We start from the raw sequence: 23,351 nt of genomic DNA, 5'->3' as shown, positions 1-23,351 counted from the left end.
CTGGGTTTGCAGCATCATTACATTTAACGTGAAATGGTAAATTTCATTTGCGTGATGTTTCCTCTGCTCGCTCTGTTAACTCAAAACGCGTCTTGCAGCTGGGAATTGGGCACTGCATCCGTTCTAGCGGCAGGAGTTTCAAAGAAGCGGGCTGAAACTCGCCTGTCCCTCCATCTGCTCCAAAAAAAGGAGCAGGAACTCCAAAAAGACAGGACCTAAACCCGCCAGCACATACGCAGCTGGCACCCAAACGCTTCCAAACCTCGTCTGCGAGATTGCAAAAACCCACCAAAGGTTTAGCTTCTGCACCAGTTAATATGTAACCTTTTTATAGGGATTCCTCAAAAATATTTATCCAATATGTGAGAGAAGGTATTTTTGAGCTTCTCAATGATCTGGGAACACCCACTTCATTCCACTGGAATTCAGTATCGCTTCCAAAGGAAGCTCAATTTTGTGAAAGTATAAATGTCTGCCTAATTAGACCCCTCCCGTTTTACATCCCTCGTGGACTCCTAAGCCATATTGTCACAAATTCTCAGTAACGTCCCCATGCCTGGGGAACGCCAGTTGCTGCGGTGACGGAGAGCACTTTTTGAGGCCGAGACCTCCATTGCAGAAATTTCAGCCGGGGGGTTGCATCACGATGCCGTTCACCATCACCTTTTGTTTGCTTTTTTAATTGGCTCCCATTACATGTGATGTGCCTGCACCCGAGTCCACCTGGAATTACTTCTCAAGGCTGTGGAACACGCTTCGCCTTTGTCATTGGCACAGTTACCACACTCAGTGTGTGGCCACTGCCACCGAGTTCACCCAGCCTCATCTATCCGTAGTGTCCATGCTGCCCATAGCCCGGGGGGATTTGTTTACTTATTTTTTTTTTTCCCCCCTTACTTGCTCTGTTATCTTACTCTGGACCGAATATGGGCTTTCTTGAGGGTAATCTCCAGAAAACCCTTTTGTTTAGATACACTATTGAACAGGTCTCCTGTAGGGCCTTTATTCGTTAGCAGCTTCCCGCTAAGTCCGTAATTGGCAGGACTGCAGGGCTGCGGATGCTCCACACGCGGGCTGGCCCCCGCGAGCCCCGCCAGAAATACGGAAGCGTCGGTCAAACACGTTTAACGGCACCGCACCGCGGCCGTTTGCCTGCGGCCCGAGCGCCGCGCCCCGGTGCAGACGAACCCCCTTTTTTTCCCCCCACCTCATTCGCAGACGCCGCTGCGCGGAAGGAAGGACAGACGAGGCCGCGGTGGTACCGGCTGCTGCAGCGGGGAGGCCCTGCGGGAGGCCGGCGCCGGGCCGCGGCCCCCCACGCCGTGAGGGGGCCGCCGTCAGCGCCGCAGCCGCAAGAGGAGAGCGCCCACCGGAGGCGGTGGTGGGGACCGCGGCGGGGCGGGGCCGGCCGGGGGCCGGTAGTCCCTCGCCGCCGACCACCGTGGAAGGCGCCCGCCAACGGCGAACGCGCACCCGTGCGGCCCACGCGCGCGCAGCGTGTTTCCCTCGCGCGAGGGCGGGGGAGGGGCAGGAAGGGCGTGTCCCGGGCGGCGGGGAGCGGAAGTGCGTCGGCGGGCGGCCCCGGCCAATCGGCAGCGCGCCGCTGGCGGGCGTCGCGAAGCGGCTTCACGGCGGCCGCTGCTGGCTGCTGCGCTCCCCCCCTCCCCCCGCCACTCGGACGGCCGCGCCGGTACCGGCCTCGCGGGGGCGGCCCGGGGCCGCGGTGGGGAGGAAGCGAGAGGAGAAAGAGTGGGGGGGGGGAGACAGGAAAAACGGGAGCGGCCCACGTGATGGGCCGCTGCAGCCAATGAAGACGGCAGGAGGTTGCGCGTGGCAGGCGAAGGCCGCGGGAGCCGCGAGCGGGGCGCGTGGGCCGGGGCGTTGCTCGGCGCCGCGCGGAGCCGGCGGCGGGAGGCAGGTAGGAGCCCGGCCGCCCCCGGGGCGCGGCCCGACGTACGTACACCCTCCCTCCCGGTTCCCCCCCCTCCCCCTCAGGTCTCCCCGCCCCGGTTTTGAAGTTTTATTCGAGGAGGTCGGCGTGAGGCGTGCGTGTCACGTGAGCGCGGCGGCCCAATCACACGTGCGCGCTCCCTCCCCTGCGCCTTTGAGGCGAGGGGCCCGCCGGCCCGGCCCTGGCGGGGAGCGGCGTGCGAGGGGGGGGGGCGCACGGACTGCCCTCGCTCCTCGCCCGTCCCCCGCGCCGCGCAGTGCTGGGGGGCCTGCAAGGGGGGCTGGGCAGTGGGTGGCGGTCAGCGGGTGGCCGTCACCTGACGCGGGGGAGGGGGGGGTGGGGGAGGGGAAGGTTAAAGGGACCGAGAAGCCCCGCGGCTCCGCATCCGGGCTCTCCGGCCGGGAAAGGTCGGGGTGAGGCCCGGCCCCGAGCAGCTGCCACCTCCCAGAGCCATCGCGCTCCCGGGGACCGTCCCCCGGCAGGGGGCGTGGCCGGCGCCACCCGTGAGACGGGGCCGGGCTGCCCGCGCCCCGCCCCGGTGGGAGAGCCTCTGCCGGGGACCTGCCCCGGTGCCCGGGGGACGTGCCCGCCCCTCCGCGCGCTCGGCGCCACAGAAGGGGGGCTTCGGGGGTGGAGCGGGTCGGGGATGGGGGTGGGGTGGTGGCTGCCGGGGCCCCCTCAGCCGGGGGCGGAGCGTAACGGCTCGGTGGAGCGGCCCGAGGGCGGCCGCTGGCCCGCGGCGGCGCGCGTGAGTCTCGGCACGTCGCGTGAAGCGGCCGTTGGCACCGGGCGGGGGCAGTGCCCCCCACCCCCGTCACCCGCCGCTGCCCCCGCCCCGCCGAGGGCCAGTTTACCGGGGGCTCGGCTGCCCGGCGTAGCCTGGCCATCGCCGTTCTGGTATCTTCCAGCTTTCCCCCAGCGGAGGCCGAGCGCCGCCGGGCCGAGGACCCGCCAGCGTGGCGCGGGAGGCGGCTTCGTGTGGCGGGATTGTGCGCTCAGTCGGTCCCGGGGTTGTCGCTGCCGGTCCCGCCGAGGGGAGCTGGATAAATAAATAACGGTGCGCTCCTGGAAGGGCGATGGGGTGCCGGTGTTGGATTCAGCAGTTGGTGGTGGCCTTAAGTACCACGCTAGTTGATAAGGAGTTTAAAAGGGGGTCAAATAATGGTAAACTGGGCATAATCTGTAGTGGGTAAGGTAGGCATGAGGGTTAGCATAACTTTCATCAGCCTGGTTAGATGAGTGGTTTCCAATAACATGGTGTGAGTTTCTTGCCTAGCTTCTTAAGATGTCAAAGCCTTACTCCTGAGACATAGTGTCCAAACTCGTTTGTCATCTTTAATCGCACTTGATGGAGTGGTCTAAAGCCCCTGAAGATTTGAAGTTGCTACAGACTTTGAAAACCAAAGGTTGTTTAAAGAAGAGGGCAGGCTGATGAATGGGTCTTGCCACTTTAAGGTATTTTGCCCGAAGCAGCTGCTTGCTCTGTGGCTGCAGCACCCTTTCAGTGCCCTCAGGCACAGTTCCTTCTGAGTCTGTATTGAGAACCGGAATGGGGAATTGATTCTGCTTGAAAAATGTTGCCGTGGGTGAGCATTTTTGTGTGTGCGTGTTTATGTGGGGGGAAAAAGGCATAGTTTTTAGGTCTGGCAGAGGTGGGCAGCATTCATTCACTTACGTGTTCCATCTGGCAGCAGCTGACTATTAACCTCACCTACTGTTTGCTCAGTGTTGGTGCAGATGCTGTTGTGCCTGTCATGGGAGAGAAACGTGCAACTAGAGGAAACCAATGTTAGTCCCACTTGTGAATAAACTTGTTTGGTCACCTACCAGGAAAAAAAATAATTGAAATTCTTTCTTTATGAGCTTATGCCACTTCATTTATGCTCAAATCAACTAGATCACTTCTAAAGTACGTGGTTGTGTATGTTGGCTTTTTAAAACCTAGTTTCCAGAGGAATGGAAAGTCCAAGACATTTTTTTTACAAATGCAATGAAATAGATCTCTGCCTAGAGGAGTGACAAGGAGCTCTCATCTAAGAAGAGGGTGTTGTCCGTTTGCTGTTTCATAGACAGCAGAGGATCTACTAAAAAATTCAGCCATGCTATGCACATAGGAAACGGTGCCATTAGCTATGACACCAGCAAGGCTTACTTGGTGTCTTGTTCTTCCATAATTAAGGATGTGGTGTGGTGTGTGGTTTGGGGTTTTTTTTGGTGTATGCGTGTTTTCTTTGTGTGGTCTTTTTTTTGGTTTTGGGTTTTTTTTTGTGTGTGTTTTTTTTTTTTTTTAATACTAGGTGGCTTTAGAACAAAGAGTTGAATGGTGGTGGTGGAATTGCTCATCTCTCTTCACACAAAGATGGAATGTGCTTTCACTGTTGGATTCTTTCTGGTTTCAGTACCTAGGATAAATCCTTGATATATCTGATATTTCTGGACTGGATACGGAAGAATGCAGTGAGAATGGTATGGGTGAGAAGAATAATGAAGGCTTGTCATGAGAAGAAAGCAAACAGAAAAAAGGTTTTTTTTGGCTTTTTTTTTTTTTTTTTAAATCAAGCCCAAACCAGAAAGGCAGTAAGGGATGTGAAAAGCATAAAAGACAGCAAATGAATGTGGGAGCCAGATAAAACATATCTACAATAAAAATGTTTGCATTCATTTTTGCAGTTGCTATCTTCAGAAGAAGCCAATTTGGAGAATGAAAAGATTGTGACCTAATTACTGTTATACAAATACTTGTGATAATGGAATTGTGCTGTTTTGCTAACTCTTGCAGTACAGTGCTTTCTGATAACATGATGTGGTCTGCCTGACCACAGGATGAGTCAGTAAGTCAATAATGAAGATGGATACAAACCTGGAACCCATCACTAGCAGTCTGGTACTTTAATTGGTGTTACTTTCCTTTTTACCATAACATAAAAGGGGAATAGAGGTTCCCTGGCAGTTCTAACTTGATGAACCATTGGTGACTGTAGCAATGACTATTGCTATAAGACAACAGCTCAATGAATAGGATAGTCCTGAGCTCGGGTGTGGGCTTTTTTACTTGCCTGACTTGCTCTGCTGAATTTTCTTATTTTTTGCTCTCTTTTTTTTTCTTTTTTTTTTCTATGATGTGGACAAGATCTTCAGCTGAAGATTCGTCATGTATGTGATAAATGTTCCTCATGATGGCCATAAAGAGATTGAAATTCATCAGAATGGTGTTACTCCTGCTGATTATGGCTTGTTTCTGCCACTGTTGCATGGCAAAAAGCATGAAACATTGCTTTATTATTTTATTTTGTAATTTTCAGTAGTTGAAATAATAGTATATTGAAAAAATACAGCAGTCATTGAATGTACGAGTAGTGGGCATATCAATGACTTTCTGATAAAATATGGGAAGTAATGTAAAATACATGATTTAAATGTTGAAATAATAACCTATTGTGTACAGTTAAAAAAAGTGCAATTATTTGTAGCAAGCACTGGTGTTTATCCCTGCCCTCTAAACGGTGGTTCATAATTATATCAATGGATTGTGTGTTCTGTTTTGTAATCTTTGGTGTTTGGGAAGGTTTCTGTATTTCCCCAAAGTTCAGGGCACTCTTGGGAGATGGAGAGTGTTGTGCGCCGCACATTGCAGGATTGCTGTTTAACAAAGCACCAACTTCACCGGGGACTGAAAGTTTGGTCTCTTGCGGCAAAGTGTTAGTATTGGAGAGGTGAAGCAGGTATTTCCCTCTTCCTCTCCCTGCCCCTCCCCTCCCGGCTCAAGTGTTTGCCCTGTTCCTCCAATAGAAGCTGCTGCTTTTGCAGGGCTGTAGCTGACAGTTGATGAAGCACTTCCTGAACTACCACCTCGTCATCTTGCAATGGTCAGGGCTCTGAGTGCTAAGAAATGAATTTGGTTTTAGTATAAAGTAATCAAGTGAATTTGCTTGTAGTATAAAGTAATGCTCTGGGCTGAAATCTGGTGGCCCACAAGCTGTGTTATACTTGCTGTGGAATAGCGCACTCTGTGTGCGGCTGGAGCGTGTGCTTTTAGCATGTTTGGATCAGCAAGAAGACCTAAATCTGGAAAAGCAGATTTCTTGCTCTTTTTTTTTTTTTTCTGTGCAACAGTCCATTTCTTGTAATAAATTTTATTTAATCTCACACTTTTTAGCTGGATTCTGCCACCACTTTCATCTTTAATCTTCTTGACACTGGATTATACTTCCTCAGTATAGCTAAAGGAAGAACATAAGCTACTTCTCTATCATAAATAAAACAATGTAAATTTTTTTTAAAGGAGATTTGGGCTAGGATTCTGTTGCCTAAGGACAGAGGTCTGGAGCTGTCATAGATGCTGCAAGTTATTAGAGACATCTGTGTAAAGCAAACATTCAACTGTGGGAAGCCAATATTCTTCTGGAGAAGCAGTTGGAGACTAGTGGGGCTGGTTATGGTGTAGAAAAAGGGACTAGATACCTTCTGTAGGCAGTTTAGTGCATCCCAGAGTTTCAGAATTAACAGACTTTCTTGTGGGATGCTACTGTGTTAATAATTCTCCAAAGTGTCAAAACATTGGCTAAAGAAAGTATGGGTTTGTATTTTAACCCTTCTAGTGTGCACATTACACAACACTGTTAACTATAGATAGCATCACTAAATTTTCAGGTCTTTAAAATTTTTTTTCTTTTTTTTTCAGTGGCCAAAACTTGGGACTTTGTATGATTGTCAGCGCTGCCTGATCATAGTTAGTAATAAACTTGTAGACTAGGCTCTGCTGACTGACTGCCGCTGTGGGTGTATTACATTGGCACAGTTGGTTTTGATAGCTGTTGTTTTCAGCGAGTCTAGTTGCAGCTAGTGCTCATTTTTAGCTAATGAATTTGAGAGTTGAAAGCTTCCTTTATGCTCTAGTAATGCTCCAGTAGTAGTGCCTTTCAAAGTGTACAGTATGACAGAAATGTCCTATCGTGTATCTACTTGTGTAGTACAGATCTTTGTATTCGAACCGAAAAGGGGATTGCTAACAAAAAATCCGCACCTCCTTTATGTTTTACGCAGGTTGGCGACTGTTACATTGTGTTTAACTATGTGTGCAACATATGTTGCTCTCCCACATACACATATTTAGCAAAGCCTTGTGACCCTTCAGCTTGTGATCTGTTACTGAATCCTCACTGAATCTTTTTTTTTGAAGACAAGTTACAAATAAGAGTGGATGAAGAACAAAGCTTTTTGCTACAGCTCCAGCTAGCAAAAACTGGATTGCTGTGTGGTGAAAGTTACAGGCTCTGTGTTATTTGTAGTGGCCAGGCTTGAACTGGCGCTTTATGCTTGTAGCCATTCCTGAAAGAAGTAATGTGATTTACTGGCTATTGAAATAGTTTGTAAAGACTGTACTTCATACTTTGAAGGTGCTGCAAAGCAGGGAATATGTCTGAAAGAAGCATTTGGGTAAGAGGGTACTTCTTGGTAGTGGACTTCAGCATTTCAAATATGACCATCACCTTACTGCTTAGTATAAGGTAACTCCCTTTGATCATGGAGGGCAGTATTCAGTTGGTGGAAACCAGTTCATTTATATGCTGCCAACTGGTGTTTAGCACAAACAAGGCCTTAAAACTGGTGTTTGTACTGGTCTAAATGGGATGTAGTTCTTTATTGCAGTACTTCTATTTCCTGTCAGGTATAAGCTGCTTAGAACCAGGTTACTTAAGCTGGTGGGAATCTGTGGTACTACTGTTGGATCTGCTCTCCTTATAAACTAGAGATTCTGCTTTGCTCTCCTTGTAAACTAGAGGTTCCGCTTTTGCTGCAAGCAAGGATTTCTACCTGCGTTAGGTGAAATGGTAACAAAATCCCTGGCAACATCAACAGTCTCCGGTGTTGCTTCTCTTATCGTCACTGGAACACGTGGCTTGTGGGCCATGAATGTGGCACTGTCTGTTATTCAGTTCTGTGTGGCTGCTCTTAGGTGTACAAGTGTCCCTCTTGCTGAAGAAAAAAAGACATTTCTGTATTGTCACTGTTCAGAAACATATTGCTTAATACAAAATAGAGTGTCAATGTATCCTGTGACCCTAAAACTTGATGACTGCTGTACCTGATACACGATTGCTGTAGGTATAAAATGACTGTTCCTGATCAATCCTGGACAACATGGCTTAATTTTTTAATTGGTGTAATTATTTCTGATTGAATTTGTTAAGGGGGAAAAATACTGTGCTGGATCTGACAGCTTGAGGCAGCTGCAGCTCCGTGCCCCCAAGTATAATCAGTGGTAAGGCTGAAAAGGTATTCCCGATAAGCACAAGCACATAGAGCATATGTATACGTGACATATACATGTGTACACGTCTGGCCACACAGATCAGGCAGATACTCACAGGAACACAGGCAGCAGCACAGCCTTATCCTCTTCCCCCTCCCTGTCTGAGCAAGGTGAAGGCCTGCTAGTGAGAGTGGGTGTGCATATCTATTTTTATATATGCACACATATGTATGTGTATAGATATGTACAAGGTAGATTCCCTCCAGCAGATGGGCTTAAACACTTAGTCTGCCCAGCAGCTGGTTCCTGGATCCCAGTCTCCCCAGTTGCTGGCTTCTGGACATTTAAGCTGCTGAGGCCATAGGTGTGCTCCAGGTGCTGGTACATGCTGTCTCTCAGCTGACTGGGACTGCCCTGGTTTGCTGATGTCCAACACCCCTCCACAACCACATGACCTTGCCCTTTAGAGGGACACAGATGTGCAGTGCACATACATACAGAGCTGGTGGCAGTCCTCTGGTCCCCCAGGTCCTTTATCGAGCTGCACACCCTTCCCTCCAGTGTTTATAGCTAAACTGGAATGCTTTCTTGATTTCTTTCTTCCCTTTACTTCCCATTTGCTATGTGAAATGTGAAGACGCTTGACTGTTAGCCTTGGCTTTTTCTCGTGCAAAGATATTTTAGAAACTTCTGAGAGAGAAACATAATGTGAAGCTGTTTTAGAGAATAGCTGAGCATGACCCTTAACAAAAAGAATACTATCTCTGTGTGATTTTTTTTTTTTTGTATCTCCTTACTTCCAATTCCTCTGAACCTTTTTTTTCTCTCTCTAAATCTGCTGTTGCCAGCATTTGGGTGTTTCCCTTCTACCATGCCAACCTTATCTAGTATATGGATGTTGTGGTTTAATCCTGGCCACACACACACAAGCAAAGTAAAACAAGGAATTCAAGGCCAACAGTATCCTGGCCTGTATCAGGAACAGTGTGGTGAGTAGGACTAGGGAAGTGATCGTCCCCTGTACTCGGCACTGGTGAGGCCCCACCTCAAATACTGTGTCCAGTTTTGGGCCCCTCACCATAAAAAAGACATTGAGGTGTTGGAGTGTGTCCAGAGAAGGGCAACAAAGCTGATGAGGGGTCTGGAGAACAAGTCTTATGAGGAGCGGCTGAGGGAGCTGGGGCTGTTTAGCCTGGAGAAGAACAGGCTGAGGGGAGACCTTGTCGCTCTCTACAACTACCTGAAAGGAGGTTGTAGAGAGGTGGGGGTCGGTCTCTTTTCCCAAGTAACAGGTGATAGGACAAGAGGAAACAGCCTCAAGTTGCACCAGGGGAGGTTTAGACTGGATATCAGGAAAATTTTTTCACTGAAAGGGTTATTAAGCATTGGATCAGGCTGCCCAGGGAAGTGGTTGAGTCACCATCCGTGGAGGTATTTAAAAGACGGGTAGACATAGTGCTTAGAGATATAGTTTAGTGATGGTTTTTGTCAGAGTTAGGTTGACGGTTGGACTAGATGATCTGAAAGGTCCCTTCCAACCTAGGCAATTCTATGATAATTCATTCACTACTTCCCATCGGCAGGTGGGTGTTCATCCATCTCCAGGAATGCAGGGCTTCATCATGTGTAATGGTTACTTGGGAAGACAAATGCCATAACTCCAAACATCCCCGCCTTCCTCCTCCTTCCCCAGCTTTATATACTGAGCATGATGTCACATGTCATGGAATGTCCCTTTGGTCAGTTGGGGTCATGGTCCCAACTGTGTCCCCTCCCAACTTCTTGTGCACCCCAGCCTACTTGCGGGTGGGGTGGTGTGAGAAGCAGATAAGACCTTGACATTGTGTAAGCATTGATCAAGCAGTAACTGAAACATCCCTGTGTGACCAACACTGTTGCCAGAACAAATCCAAAACATCGCCCCATACCAGCTACTATGATGAAAATTAACTGTCCCAGATGAAACCAGCACAATGGGGCTAAAGCTTCCCTCCTGCCTCTGCCCATACCTCACCTTTATAAATGGCTAAAGTGTCAAAATCACAATCTTATATTCTTTCATGAATGTAGAATTTGGTATTTAAGCAGTTTCTCTGTACAGTGAATGTGCTTAATCCTCATTTTCTTCAGCCTGAGTTCATTCTTCTAGTTAAAAGAGAAAAAATACTCTCTGGTCTTCTACAGACCTGCCTATGTTGCTGTTCGGGTGCGCATTTTTTCAAGTGCCTTAAAAATGTATTTTCTTTAGCTATGTGCTTCTGAGATGATCTCCAACAGCGTAAACTTACATTGCCAAGAAACCTTCAAAGGGGTGCTGGCCTTTGTAACATTGCTCGTTTTGCCGTTTTTCTCCATCCTGACAGCAAAGGCACAACTGTTCATTAGACTGAGGAGCAGCCCTGCTGAAGTTACAGCCTGTAGTAGGCGGCAGTCAGTACAAAATCCTGGTCTACTGGTGACGCTGGATCTTGGAGTTAGCTTGTTAACCCTGATGCCTTGACTTTTTGGCACCACTGTTAGTATCTGTCCTTCCAGAATGGATGCAGTCTTGTAAAATGAATATTCTTGGTGGAAAAAGGGGTGGTGGTGGGCTTCACAGAAGTGCACAGAAATGCAGCCACGCTGCATTTTGGTGTGCATTCCCTTAACATTCGGAATTGTGTTTTAGGGGGCTTATTCTCAGAAGTGCCAGGTTTACAAAATGTAATTTCCTTGGCTTATGTGAAGGACTGCCAGTCTAGGTGTGGTGTGGTGTGGTGGGCTGCGTGGTGAGGTGCCGAGGGTGGGAAGATTCTATTAAGGTTATGCCGAGATAGACTGTGGCAAGGCGGGTTTTGTTTGCTAACTGGTTCGCCTGACATCCCCCAGGGCGCCAGGCCTCGGACGCTCGGTTAACCTGGGTACTTGGTGTGACATGCGGTGCGAGCTGTCTGAAAGTCACTGGGCACCTCTGCACTGTCGGTGGTGTTGGGTCAAATTCTGATTGAGCTTTGGCAGATGGGTGAGAACTCACGCAGAGGGAGGGAGGCATGACGCTGATCCCGGCCGTACCGTTACCTCCCGGGCTGACGCTCTCCCCAGGCTACCCACGTTCGTGCCTCGGAGATCCGTTGCGCCTCGCCTTTGCAGAGGGGAACGGCGGCACGGGATGAGGCAGCCTCTGCCCCGGGGATGGCGGTGCGGTGCCGGCTCCCTTAACGCCGCCGGTGCGCCGGGACGATACGCAGGGCTCTGCCGGGGCGCAGAACGGCGCTTGCCGGCTCTGCCCAGACCGGGCTGCCGCCGGGCGCCCATCCCGCCGGCGCCGCCCCCCCGGCCGTCGAGTGCCAGCGCGGGAGGCGTCCCCGCCGCCGGCGGGCCCCGGGCCAGAGCCGTGACCTGAGGCGCGGCCGGGACTCTCCGCCGGGGGGAGCGGAGCGGTGCGGTGCGGCCGGGCGCCTCGCCGGGCGGCAGCGGCGGGGGGGCGGGGCCGCGGCGGCGGCGGCTCTGCCGCTCGGAGCCCCGCGGGGCTTCGAAGGCGGCGGCGGCTGGCGGCGGCGGCGGCGGTGCGCGCGGCGCAGCGCCGCGTCCGCGCCCGTTCGAGAAGCTTCCCCGCGCGCGCGGCGCGGCGCTGTGCGCGGGGCCGGGCCGGGCGCCGGGCCCGGCGCTCGGCGCGGGCACGTGACGGGCAGGCGGGAGGGAGGGGGGGGGCGCGTGAGCTGGCGGTGCGCCTGCGCGCGCTGCGGCGCGGTGACGTCACCGCGGTGCGCACGCACGTTGTCCCCAGCTGGCGGACACACGGTCCGCGTGAGGAGAAAGGAAGGGGGGAGGCCCCTCGCTTCGCCGCACGGTAACTACCGGGGAGCGGGGGCGCGGCGGGGGCGCCGGCCGCCAGCTCCGCGCGCTTTTCCCCCGCGCCTCCCGACCGCCGCCCCAGCTGCGAAAATTAACACCAGGCGCAGCCACGAGGCGACGGGGCCCGGGCCCCGCCGGCCGCTCCCCGGCGGCGACGCGAGGCGCCGCTTCGGGGCCGCCCCACCGCGCGCGCCGCGGGGGCGGGGCCGCCTCGGGAGCGCCGGCGGCGCCGCGCCGCGCCCTTGTCGCTGGGGCAGCGCCGGACCGGGTCCCGGCGAAGTGCGGCGCGGCTTCCCCACGTGCGCCGGTGTTGCTGCCCTCCGGTCTCCGCCAGCCACCGCAGGCGGCGGTTCCGGCCCCCGCCGCTCCCGGAAAGGCCCGGCTGGCTCCCAACGGCGGCTGCCTGCCCCCATCCCGAGGCTTCCGGCTGGGGGCCGTCCGGCGGCGGGGGGGGCCGAGGGGGGGAGCGTTAAAAGCGACAAGTGCGCCGCTCGGCCGGTGACCGTGACGCCACCTGCCCCGGGCGGGGCGCTCGACTCTCGCCGCACCGGGCGCAGCCTGCCGGGCCCGGGCCGCCCCTCTGGGTGTGCGGGCGGGCGAGCGGCACCGCCGCCGCGGTGTTGAACGGCAGCGCCGCGCGTTCAGCGCTCGCTGCCATTGGGCCCGGCGCCGGGCTCCCGTCGGCAACGCGGCGGTTGGCGGGCTGTGCGGCGGGTCTCGCGCTCCGCAGCTCCCCTCCGCTGCGTGATGAGTGTTCTCACGCGGGCGGCGGGATGTCGTCATCGGCTCGCTGGTGCCTAACGGTGCTCGGCCTGCGGCAGGAGAAACCCGTGCGGAGCTCCTTGCTTGTGAGCATGACGTACATAAACCGTGGTCGTCTTTGCAGGGTGGGGTGGTTTGGGGTTGTTTCTTTGGTTTTGGGGTTTGTTTTTTTTTGTTTGTGTTTTGGCACGCGTTTTTTCACGTTTGATTATCTTCCTGCTTTTAGTACATCTCAGTGCAACTTTGAGTACGTTTTTGGCCACTGCTGTCTAGTTAGCTGTTGCTCCTCAAATAGACCTTATAGACTTCTCTATAGGGTAGAGAAGTGAACATTCTGAAGCTGATTAGAACTTCAACTTCCACAAATGCACACATTTTCCTTGAAATACTGGTTTAGAAACTCCGTGCTTATAATAAAGCAGACTAGTGTGAATGGCCACGTGTAATAAAATGTGCAAAATGGTTCTTGTAATAGACCGTGTCAGTGCTGAAATAATGTAGCTTTTGGCTACTGTAATTGGACATAATCGCATTGTAACCACACACATCTTTGACTTGATACTGTGAGCAGTGCCTATGGTAGAAATAACTACAACCACGCAATGCAAGAACTTTAAATGTTATAAAACAGAAACTGTGACTCAGTAGCTCTTTGTATGCATAGAATTTTTGCTGAATGCATGGTTGTTGAGCTTTTTTGAATTTATTTCTGTGTAGGTTCTACCTCAAGTAAATTTAAAGTTACAGGCTTTCTGCATATATTAAACCAGACTTGAAATCGCTTTGATAGTGTATTTCCTTCCTGAGCTAATACAGTTTTGATGTATATTGCACAGCATTAATGTGAACTCACTATATGGTTGTATGTTCAGTATACGTAGGAACATGCTGTAGGCGTATGTAGAGAGGGTAAGTTGGTGGAAAATCACATACAACTCAGGATGTGATTTCTTTCTCCCCATTCCGTGTATCTGATTTTTAGTAAGAATTTATCTTTCTATTGTGTTTTTATAGATGAACATGAAAAAGTTTTTCTTGGGGATAACTTCTTGTGTTGCTGAGATGTAGGATGTGCGTGCTCTACTGAAAAAGCAGGGCAACATTCTTAAACTAGAAAATATGAAGCTGATTTTGAACAGCTAATTCATTTTGTGTTCCAGACTCTATTAAGTAGTCCTGGGTGGGTGGGTGGTTGTGAGTGTATTTGTGGGGAAGCGGTTCCTCCTCAAGGTAAAATCTGTGCAGAACAGTTTTGTGTTTTTTCCTCCAATTTAACTTTTACCTGAAGTTTTGTAGTGCAAAGTTTAAAGGGTAGAAGTAGATCTCTCATATTTCCTAGGTGTCAAGAAGAACACTTATCATGGAGTATAAATTGCCTGCCTCCTGAGCTTTGGGTCATTTCCCACATGCATGTGGCAGCTGGTTTGCACAGAGGAGTGTTTCCTCCTACAGTACCCCAGTCCTAACAAAATAAATGTGTCTTATTGAATACCTAGTTCACTTAAAACTCATGAATTTGAGTTAATTCTCTGGAAGGAACTATGATTGTTTTCAAGCAGCTAACTGCTAGTGATGGTGATTCACTCTTGCTTCTGGTTCCCACCAACTAGACATTTGATTCAAGAATCTATCATTTTTTGTCAGTGTTGTGTTCCATATACAATAAGGGTACAAATACAAACATTTGAATGTGGGAATGGCATTCTTGTGAGTTACCAAAAGCCCTTACTTCAAATTTTCACATTGGGAAATATACAGGCTCTTCGAAAAATGAAGTTGTTAATCATCTTTTGTTAGAGTGTTGACATAATACTTAACTACTGTGAGGTAGACACACAAAAGTGGAATTGCGTATATGCAGAAAAAGGCAACTATTTCAGCTCCCTAAACAGCGATTGGGCTAATCATAACAGTACAAATGTTTTCTTATTTGATTTAAATTATTTCCGTAATTTAGAAGATAGAAGTAGCTAAGGTTGCTTTGTGCTTCCAGGCTTACGTTCATCCATTTCATCTTATCTGCATGGCCTTTTGGGAGTTAGTTTGTCTGTTTCTCCCCAGAGCTTATCTGTTTGAACTATTTTTTCTCTTCTGTTCTTTGTCTCTGCCTTGGATGGACATTTAGAAGTTTTTGGGGTTAGAGCGGGTGGGAGCAAAGAAATCCCAGCCACACAAACTTAGTCTTTTTCAATAAAGAAACTTGGGGAAAATGTTTTTCATGTACTTTTTTCTTTTTCCTTTCCCCCCTTTAAGTTTTGGGAAGTTTTGGACCTCTGGGAACTCTTTCTGACAAGAGCAAATGACTTCTGCCTTTGTGTCAGAGATGTGCCATTTGCTGTTCTGAAAACTTCTGCACGTTTTGCCAAATGCTGTTTGTTAAGCAAATGATCTGAAGAGTTGAGGCAATATCAGAACAAAGAGCACTTTGAAATATCAAGCAAAGCAAAGATTGTGGCAAAGCATTACATGAAAATTCAGTTTAAAGGTGTCATAGCCCCCGTGTCTATAAGGCCTAAATTATATACACACAGGCAACCTTGATTTGGTATATCCTAATTGTGCTTGATTTTATAGTACTGATTATCTTCTAAGTTTTTAATGTGGAGAACTGTTACAAAAAGGATTTCTCATGAGACTTAATTACTTTCTTAAGCTGTATTTGAATAATTGTAACTGGGTTTTCCTTCTTTCCAGAATGGTGAACACACATAGAAGATTTTCAGAACTGTGTGGAATTTGCATTTGATTTGAGAAACTGTAAGAGTGCTCGTCATGGAGAAACAGCAGATTGTCTTGGGTAGCCGGGATGGTGGGACTGTGTCTGGTGCAGCGCCTGCTTTTTTTGTCATCTTGAAACAACAGCAGGGAAATGGTAAAGCTGACCAAGGAATCCTAGTAGCAAACCGTGATGCTTGTGCTCTTGCCAGCAGTGTATCAACTCCAATAAAATCCAAAGTCAAGGCCTGCCTCCCAGCTGACTGTGTCTCAGGGGGCATTACTGTCACCCTAGATAACAACAGCATGTGGAATGAATTCTACCATCGCAACACAGAGATGATTCTGACAAAGCAGGGGAGGCGCATGTTCCCGTACTGCCGATACTGGATTACAGGTCTGGATGCCAGTCAGAAGTACATCCTAGTCATGGACATATCCCCTGTGGACAATCACCGATACAAATGGAATGGCCGTTGGTGGGAGCCCAGTGGGAAGGCAGAACCCCATGTTCTTGGTCGAGTGTTTATTCATCCAGAATCCCCTTCCACTGGCCAATACTGGATGCATCAGCCGGTATCCTTCTACAAACTCAAACTTACCAACAATACCCTGGACCAGGAGGGTCATATAATCTTGCATTCTATGCACCGTTATCTGCCACGACTTCACTTGGTGCCTGCAGACAAAGCCACAGAAGTCATTCAGCTCAATGGCCCAGATGTCCATACATTTACCTTTCCACAGACAGAGTTCTTCGCAGTTACAGCCTACCAGAACATCCAGATTACCCAGCTGAAAATAGATTACAATCCTTTTGCTAAAGGATTCAGAGATGATGGGTTGAATAGTCGACCTCAGCGTGATGTGAAACAAAACAGTAACTTAGAATTGGAAGGAGGTGATGTTCTTAGTGCTGCTAGCATTCGTGGTCGCCCTGCTGAAGTTGATGCATTAGATTTGCATCAGAGAAGTTTAGATTCTTCATTCATTGCTCAAAATCCATCAGACATTGATCTGGAAAAAGAGTCCTTTAATGCAGAAAGGGACTTCCTGCGTTTCCTGGACACTGACCTGTCTTTGGGTGATATGCCAAAGCTAAAACAAGAAGTCTCTGAAAGGTGGGTTAACATTCTATTTTTAGAACAAATACTGGTTGAGTGGGGTATTTGGTAAAAGATTAAATAATAGGATGTTCAGTATACAGATTTACAGCTAAAGTTTGCCTGACTCGAAGTGGCAGAACAGTTAGTATTATTAAAGCTTTTCTTTACTTGAGCAGTCATATATCAGGCTGGACTTTCTAATGTGTCCAAGGAGTGTAAGAGTTCAGTATTTTTTCCTATGTTTCCTTAACTCCCTTTCTAAAGAAGTGTTGGGGGATTTTTCTTAACCCTCTTAGCATTTAAGAAGACTAAATTTAATTTTTCAGAGTTTTAAACAGAGCACATAGCAGTCATCAGAACATCACCTTTCTTTTTAGGGTTGCTTACTGCAGCCACATGCTGTCTCTGTATCTTCAATTTTCATTAGCGTATGGGTGAGGTTGTGTGGTGTGTATGGGTATTTAGGTTGGGTATGTGTAGGGATTGCTACAAGGCAGTTGTAACTGGCAGCATGCCACTGTTTTGTCACTAACTGCTTGTGTGAATTCTTTTATTCCACAAAGTAGCCTGCCTGTTGGTAGTCGGTTGCCTCATGTTTGCTGGGAGGTAAGGGAATCTGCACCTGGGAAAGTACTTCAAAATAACTGTTACCCTGTTCAGACCTTAATTTACTCCATGGTAACTTTATGTCTATGTGCTTATCCAGTATTGACTTTTTGAACCATTCTGTTCCTATCACACAAACAGTAGCAAAGCAATGTAGTGTATGTGGAGAGCCTACCCGTAGTACGGAAATTGCTAACCAGTAAGTGTTCCTGTTGGTAAAGCAAGCCTGGCAAAACCTGTTATTTTACTGCAGTTTCACTTAGTTTCCAGATTCTAAGGAATAGAATAGAGCAGACTTAGTGAATAGTTAATCTGTGTCAAAAGGTGCTAGAAATACTTCAAACCTGAAGAAGTGATTTAAAAAACAACAAAAAAAGAGGTTTCTCTTCTGCCATGGTTCTTCATGTCTGTCTCTGAATACGAGGCTTAATTTGCTAAAGATTTAGTGACAAAAGCAGCCATACATAGATCAGTACACCAAGAAATTATTTAGCTGCAGGATATCAGGATGATGTTAATGGTGTAATTAGAGGCCAGTTCCTAGAAGAAGAAAAGTTGTATTTATGACATAATTATACAGTTTGTTTCAAAGGCTGTATTGCTGTCCTACTTCATTGTGTTTTAGAGAATTTTACTTGACTGTTTGGGTTGTTTGGTTTTTTTTCTTGCAGAAAGCCTCTCCTTGCCTTTTGAGTAACTGAAAAACTTCAAATTACAAAGTTCACCATCTTTTGAGACTTTATTGAGTTTAGTTGTAATAATTCTTAAGAGTACTAACATTGCTTCTTGGATCTTGTGTTCTAACCTTTCTTTTGCAGTATTTTCTGATATCAGTGTATTAGGAAGAAGAATGTCTTCTAGATGTCTTATATTCTCCAAAAGTATTGTAAATTCTAGAGAAACATGTCGGGAAGACTGAAAGTACACTGATTTCAGAGAGGATGGGCTTTCTTTAGTTCCGAAGAGTACAGCATGGAGAAGTGTTTAGATAACTTTGCATATTGGAAGTAAAACAGTAAAACTCTGAAAACAATTACTGAAATGTTATTTTGTCTTCGAAGTGATATTTTTTTTCTCCTTGGGGTCAGCTGCAGTTGAAAAAGTTAAATTTTTATCACTTTGTTTGCCTGAAGGGGTCATTCCAAATTATTTGAAAAACTATTTGAATTGGACAGCTTGGGGTGTTTTTGTTCCCTTCTTTCCCAAGGAATAAACCCCATCATTTTAAGGACTCAAGGACCTTCCTTAAGAACAGGTGATGCAAATTGGCAGACTTAATTTCTTTTGGTCCAAAGCATGTTAGATGCCTTCCCTGGTTTCACCTCCAAGACAATTTATTTCTGAAATGTGCTAAAAGCTGTGCAGACAGGGAAAGACTGTAAAGGGTTTTTCTCTATTCCGGTCTAGGAAGCATCTATCATTCGATGAAAAAAGGTTACCATAGTCCTAGAACAACCCTCAAGCATTGTCCAGCTTTTTGTTTTATGTTTTTGTACTCTATGTGAAAAAGTCAGATTCTGTACTTGGAAAGACAAAAATTGATCTTAGCCAAGAAATGGCAGAACTGTCTTTTTATGCACTGGAGTTTTTCAGAACGGTATTTCTTCTTTTTCCTTCAGATCTGTTTGCGGTGTTTTCAGGCCGTGCAGTTGAGATCTGCTCATAAATGTGCCAGCCTTTCAATGACAGTGTTGAGCGAGTGGCATTTTTTTTTATCAAACTAGATACATTAATATATACATATTATATATGTATATACATACACATATTATATAATATATACATATTAATGATAGGGCATTTTTTTGGTCATATGCCAACTATTACTAATAGTTGATAGACACTATCTTGCTTTTATGCAGGGTAGTGATTTCTGTTGAATTTAGATCTGGATGAGAGTCAGAAGATGGGAACTGCTGCCTCTCAGATGATGCTCTCCAAAGGAACTGGAGTTCTTAGTGCTAGACTGCGTGATATTTCCCACCACCACTCATTTTTTCTGACATTTTTGAGAATGGAACTGTGTAAAGTGTTGCATATACCTAAGAATAATTTTAATCTTGAGTTATTAGTGCACTTTGGAAATAAAGGACTGTTTTCTTTAAACAAGGTGGTATGTTTGGTTTGTTTGTTTTTTGTTTTCCTGTGGCCTGGTAGTATGTTTAGTTTCATCAGGTGTATTTTAAAGAAAGTAAATGTTTTATTTGAGTTGTGGACACTACCATAGGAATGCTTATGCCTGGAAACACTCAGACATTGGGGGTATGAAGGGAACCACAGACAAACTTTACTGGTTCTTAAGTCTTACAGGCTAATGTACCCTTTCTCCCTTTCAAGGTCTTTTGCATTTCCTGCTTCAAAAATGCAATACTGTGAGATTTTTAATGCTCTAATAGCCTTGTTTTTCTAATTTAGTTCTCTTGTGTTTAGTCTGACAATTTACTTTTTCCCGCCTTGCCCTCTTTTTGGAACAGGAAGGCAAGTGATCATCCTTCAAACCTCAGCCACAGATTGCTAGACTAATTCCAAAAGAAATCAGTTGTGGTTTGTTTTTTTTCCCCATGGTGCATTTTAAAATGATCTAAGTTAAAAATAAATAAATAAAACTCCATAAATGAGCAGCTAAAAGGTTTTTAATTTGGCAAAATGCAAGAAAACGTTTTCCCTGCTTTTGCTGTTTTATTGTGAGGGTACCAAATACATTACTTGGGGTTTAAAGAAGTTTGCTTAAATATGAGCATTGTTGCATATCAGGCAAAGAAGGAGCTAGTTAAGACATTATTTCACTTTTCACTGTTTTTACCCAATCTCGGATTAAGCTGGGAATTTTGAGAGGACAAAATTGCATGATTCATCTTCCTATAAGATATAGAAAGAGAAGTTGCTGTGACTGCTGATGTTGCACATAATTTCATTTGGCTTTTAGTTTGTGAAGTTACTTCAGTGCTAAAAAGCAACATTTTATTGCTTGGAAAGTTGATAACTGCATCTGAATTTAAAAATCTAGAAAAATGCTGCTCACTGTTTGGTGCAAATACTACTTCTTCTCATACAGACACACAGATGGGTGCTACCTATTTTGACACCATCTGGCTTATGGTTGCAATATGCAGAGTAAAATAACATTTGTGTCTAGAACTGTAATTTTTACCACAGGGCTGCTTTGGTTTTGAATACTGTCCAGATCCCTAATAGAAAGGTAATCCTTAGCTTTGACTATACATTTTGTAATAGATAAAGGAAAATGTCTAGAGAAGTCCAGACTTTACGGAGCTTCCAACTGGAAACAGTAGAACTCAGATGAGAAATTTATTCCTGGCCAGCAAATTTATTAGGGTTTTTTGTCTCTTTATTTTAGAGAATGTTAAGATAGAGGAGCAGATGACTAGGTCTTCTTAATAGCATTCACTTTAATTGTGGATCTGCTGTAATGTGACAGGATTTTGAGTTGCCCATAACCCGTAAGTGGATTATCTTAGAATTTCTTTCCCAGTAAACTCACTGAAGAAGAAAGTCTTCTTAATTTACATTTGACGTTCTTAATTAAATGAAAGCTAGAAACTTTCTAATAGGAAACTTATTGTCCAGAGAAGACAGTAGACAAAGCAGGACTGGTATGCCACTCTCCTGCTGCCTGCTATTCCCTCAGAAGGCAGGTTTTTGCTTCAGGTTTAATTCTGGTTACTTAATGTAAATGTAAATATACAAATCTGTGTTTTGACTGTCTGCTCCCTGTTTTAACACTGCAGTCTTTCTTCATGAGGTGGAGACTCCCAGCTCCATGTTGTGACTCTTGTGTGTCCCACGTTTTCTCCCTTAAGTATGTCTTCAGTCTAAATGAGGAGGAAGCAACCTCTTCCCCCACATCGTCCCCTCCCTCAGTCACAGCACAGGGTTCAACTGAGTGTGGTCATTCTTTAAAGGCTGTGGAGGTGGGTGGGTGGATAATAATAAAAAAATGCACATGCATATATGCACAATATATAAAGCAATATTCCCTTTATATATAATATATTGTTATTAAAATTAAGTTATATTTGAAATTGCATTAGCATTAACTAACATTAATAAATACTGTTTTTCTTAATAACAATTAACTTTAATAGAATTTGAATAATAATTTAACGTAACTAAAACTGTATATAGTACCTTACAAAACATATATAACGGGAATATTGGAATATTATCTGATGTTTAGTAAATAGGTTCTGACTAATTTTCTGAGGTTCGTTGTGGATATGAGTTTCTGGTTTCATATCTTAGTTGTTTCCTTTTATGACAAGGAGCCAGCTTCTGATGCACTTAACAAAACTGCTGACTGCAATTTTTTTGAACTGATGTGTGTGTCCCTCAAGGAAGCCCATCATGCGCATGTAACTGGTTGGACCTTTAGTTTTCAGTATCTAATGCTGATATGTCAAATTCTGATTAGGTTAATACTTGGACTTAATGGAAGATGGAGCATAATTCAATAGGATATTAACATTCTGTAAGTGTTGGAACAACAGTTGAATTTAGGAATTGTCTGTATGTGGCTTCAGGATGAATTAACTAAAATGTTAGTTAAATCATGTAAATTGAAGTGTATTAGGCACTCACTTGGCTATTTATTTGCAAGCACAAGGCTTTAGTAAGGTGACTTAATGAGATAGCAAACTGAGGCCACTTCTGAGCATTTAAAACATGATAGCTTGGCATGAGTTCATGCTGAGTCTCAAATAGGAAAAAGTACAAATGTCACCCTGCTGTTACGCTAGGGAAGGAAATTGTGCTGCTGCCTTCAGATAAGAAGTTGGATTGTTTGTAATGATGGCAGGGTTTTTTTTGAGTGCTTACTTCTAAAAATGTAAGCTTGTAAATAACAGCTTATTTAGCAGACTTGTGTCTTGGGGCATTTTGGAAGTTTTTTGTAATATGTAACCAAAGATTATGGGAAATGATGGAATTTCGGTAAAAGAAGAGATTTGATAAAGACTTTGTGTTGTGTTTTGTTTTTGTCCCCTCCCTCCCACCCCAGTCCCATTGCTAGCAGTTATGAAGGCAGTTCCCGTGTGGCATCCCCACTGGACCCAAATGGACACTTTAATGTAGTCATTAAAGAGGAACCAGTAGATGACTATGACTACGAGTCAGGTATTTGCACACAAGGAATAAGTGTGAAACAGGAAGACACAGATGAAGAGACGGATGAGTATTCCAACACGGATGATGATGATCCCGTTCTACAAAAACACCTGATGAGACGCAGGGAAACAGATGGAATTGATGGAGAATTCAGGTCTAGGAAGCGTGTGCTAACCAGTCCTTCAGGTGTTGCCAAAGCAAAAATGTTAAAACTGGATAGTGGGAAGATGCCTGTGGTCTATTTGGAACCTTGTGCAGTCACAAAGAGCACAGTGAAGATATCTGAGCTGCCGCAGACCATGCTCTCCTCTTGCAAGAAAGAAAAATCCCCTTTGAGTGCAATACTGGATTCTTTGCCTGTGTGTTTTGAAAATCACAAAGGCTCTTGCTCAGGCACAGCCACTGTAACTGAGGAGTTGGTGATGAAAAAACAATCTCCTGGGAGTAAAATGTCACAGAAATACTCTTCAATCAGAGAGGCCCAGTGGGCTCTATCTAAATCACCTAATTTTAATCTCAGGGGCTCAGCAGGTTGTCACTTTTCAGCTAAAGAGATCTGTGGAAGAAAAAGGCCTGGCATACTGAAGAATCCTATGTCCCTGAAAAGCTCTGGTAGCAATCAAAACACCCTGTCATCAGTTACAACTAAAAGAGGAAGGCCACGGAAACTGAAAATTTCCAAGGCTGGTCGACCACCTAAAGGAATAGGGAAAACTGTAATAACAAGCAAGAACACCTCTCTGGGGCCTGGGAGCATCCTTCCAGATGTTAAGCCAGACCTTGAAGATGTTGATGGAGTCCTCTTTGTGTCCTTTGCATCAAAGGTAAAACCTGTTATGAGTAAAATTAAAAACCTTTTCTGATGTCTCATTTTTAAGCCCTTTCTATTTATAAGCTGAAGGCATATTTTCTTTTAAACTGAGTTTTGAGATTTACGGCCTCTTTCCAAATCTGTTGTTATTTTGTCCCTATGTTAATTGTAACATTTTCTTCGTAGCAA

The 23,351-nt window shown here is 46.3% G+C and overlaps 1 protein-coding gene across 24 annotated transcripts in view; it reads left to right on the top strand.

Moving 5' to 3' along the window:
* Nucleotides 1–1,613: 1,613 nt before the first annotated feature.
* MGA (MAX dimerization protein MGA) overlaps nucleotides 1,614–23,351 on the top strand; it is a 64,638-nt gene continuing 42,900 nt past the window's right edge. For 9 of the 24 annotated variants that reach the window (XR_008465849.1, XR_008465850.1, XM_054197582.1 and 6 more), the window contains exons 1-3: nucleotides 12,288–12,886; nucleotides 15,495–16,636; nucleotides 22,245–23,175. Coding sequence is in view for 22 of the 24 variants with exons in the window: in XM_054197582.1 (XP_054053557.1) it covers nucleotides 15,573–16,636; nucleotides 22,245–23,175 (1,995 nt within the window). In the remaining 2 variants the exon portion in view is untranslated. The other 15 variants (XM_054197584.1, XM_054197585.1, XM_054197583.1 and 12 more) reach the window with 13 other exon arrangements.

The sequence above is a fragment of the Rissa tridactyla genome, chromosome 4, assembly GCF_028500815.1.
Source record: "Rissa tridactyla isolate bRisTri1 chromosome 4, bRisTri1.patW.cur.20221130, whole genome shotgun sequence".
Lineage (NCBI taxonomy): Eukaryota > Metazoa > Chordata > Aves > Charadriiformes > Laridae > Rissa > Rissa tridactyla.
This window is presented reverse-complemented; position numbering and strand designations above follow the sequence as displayed.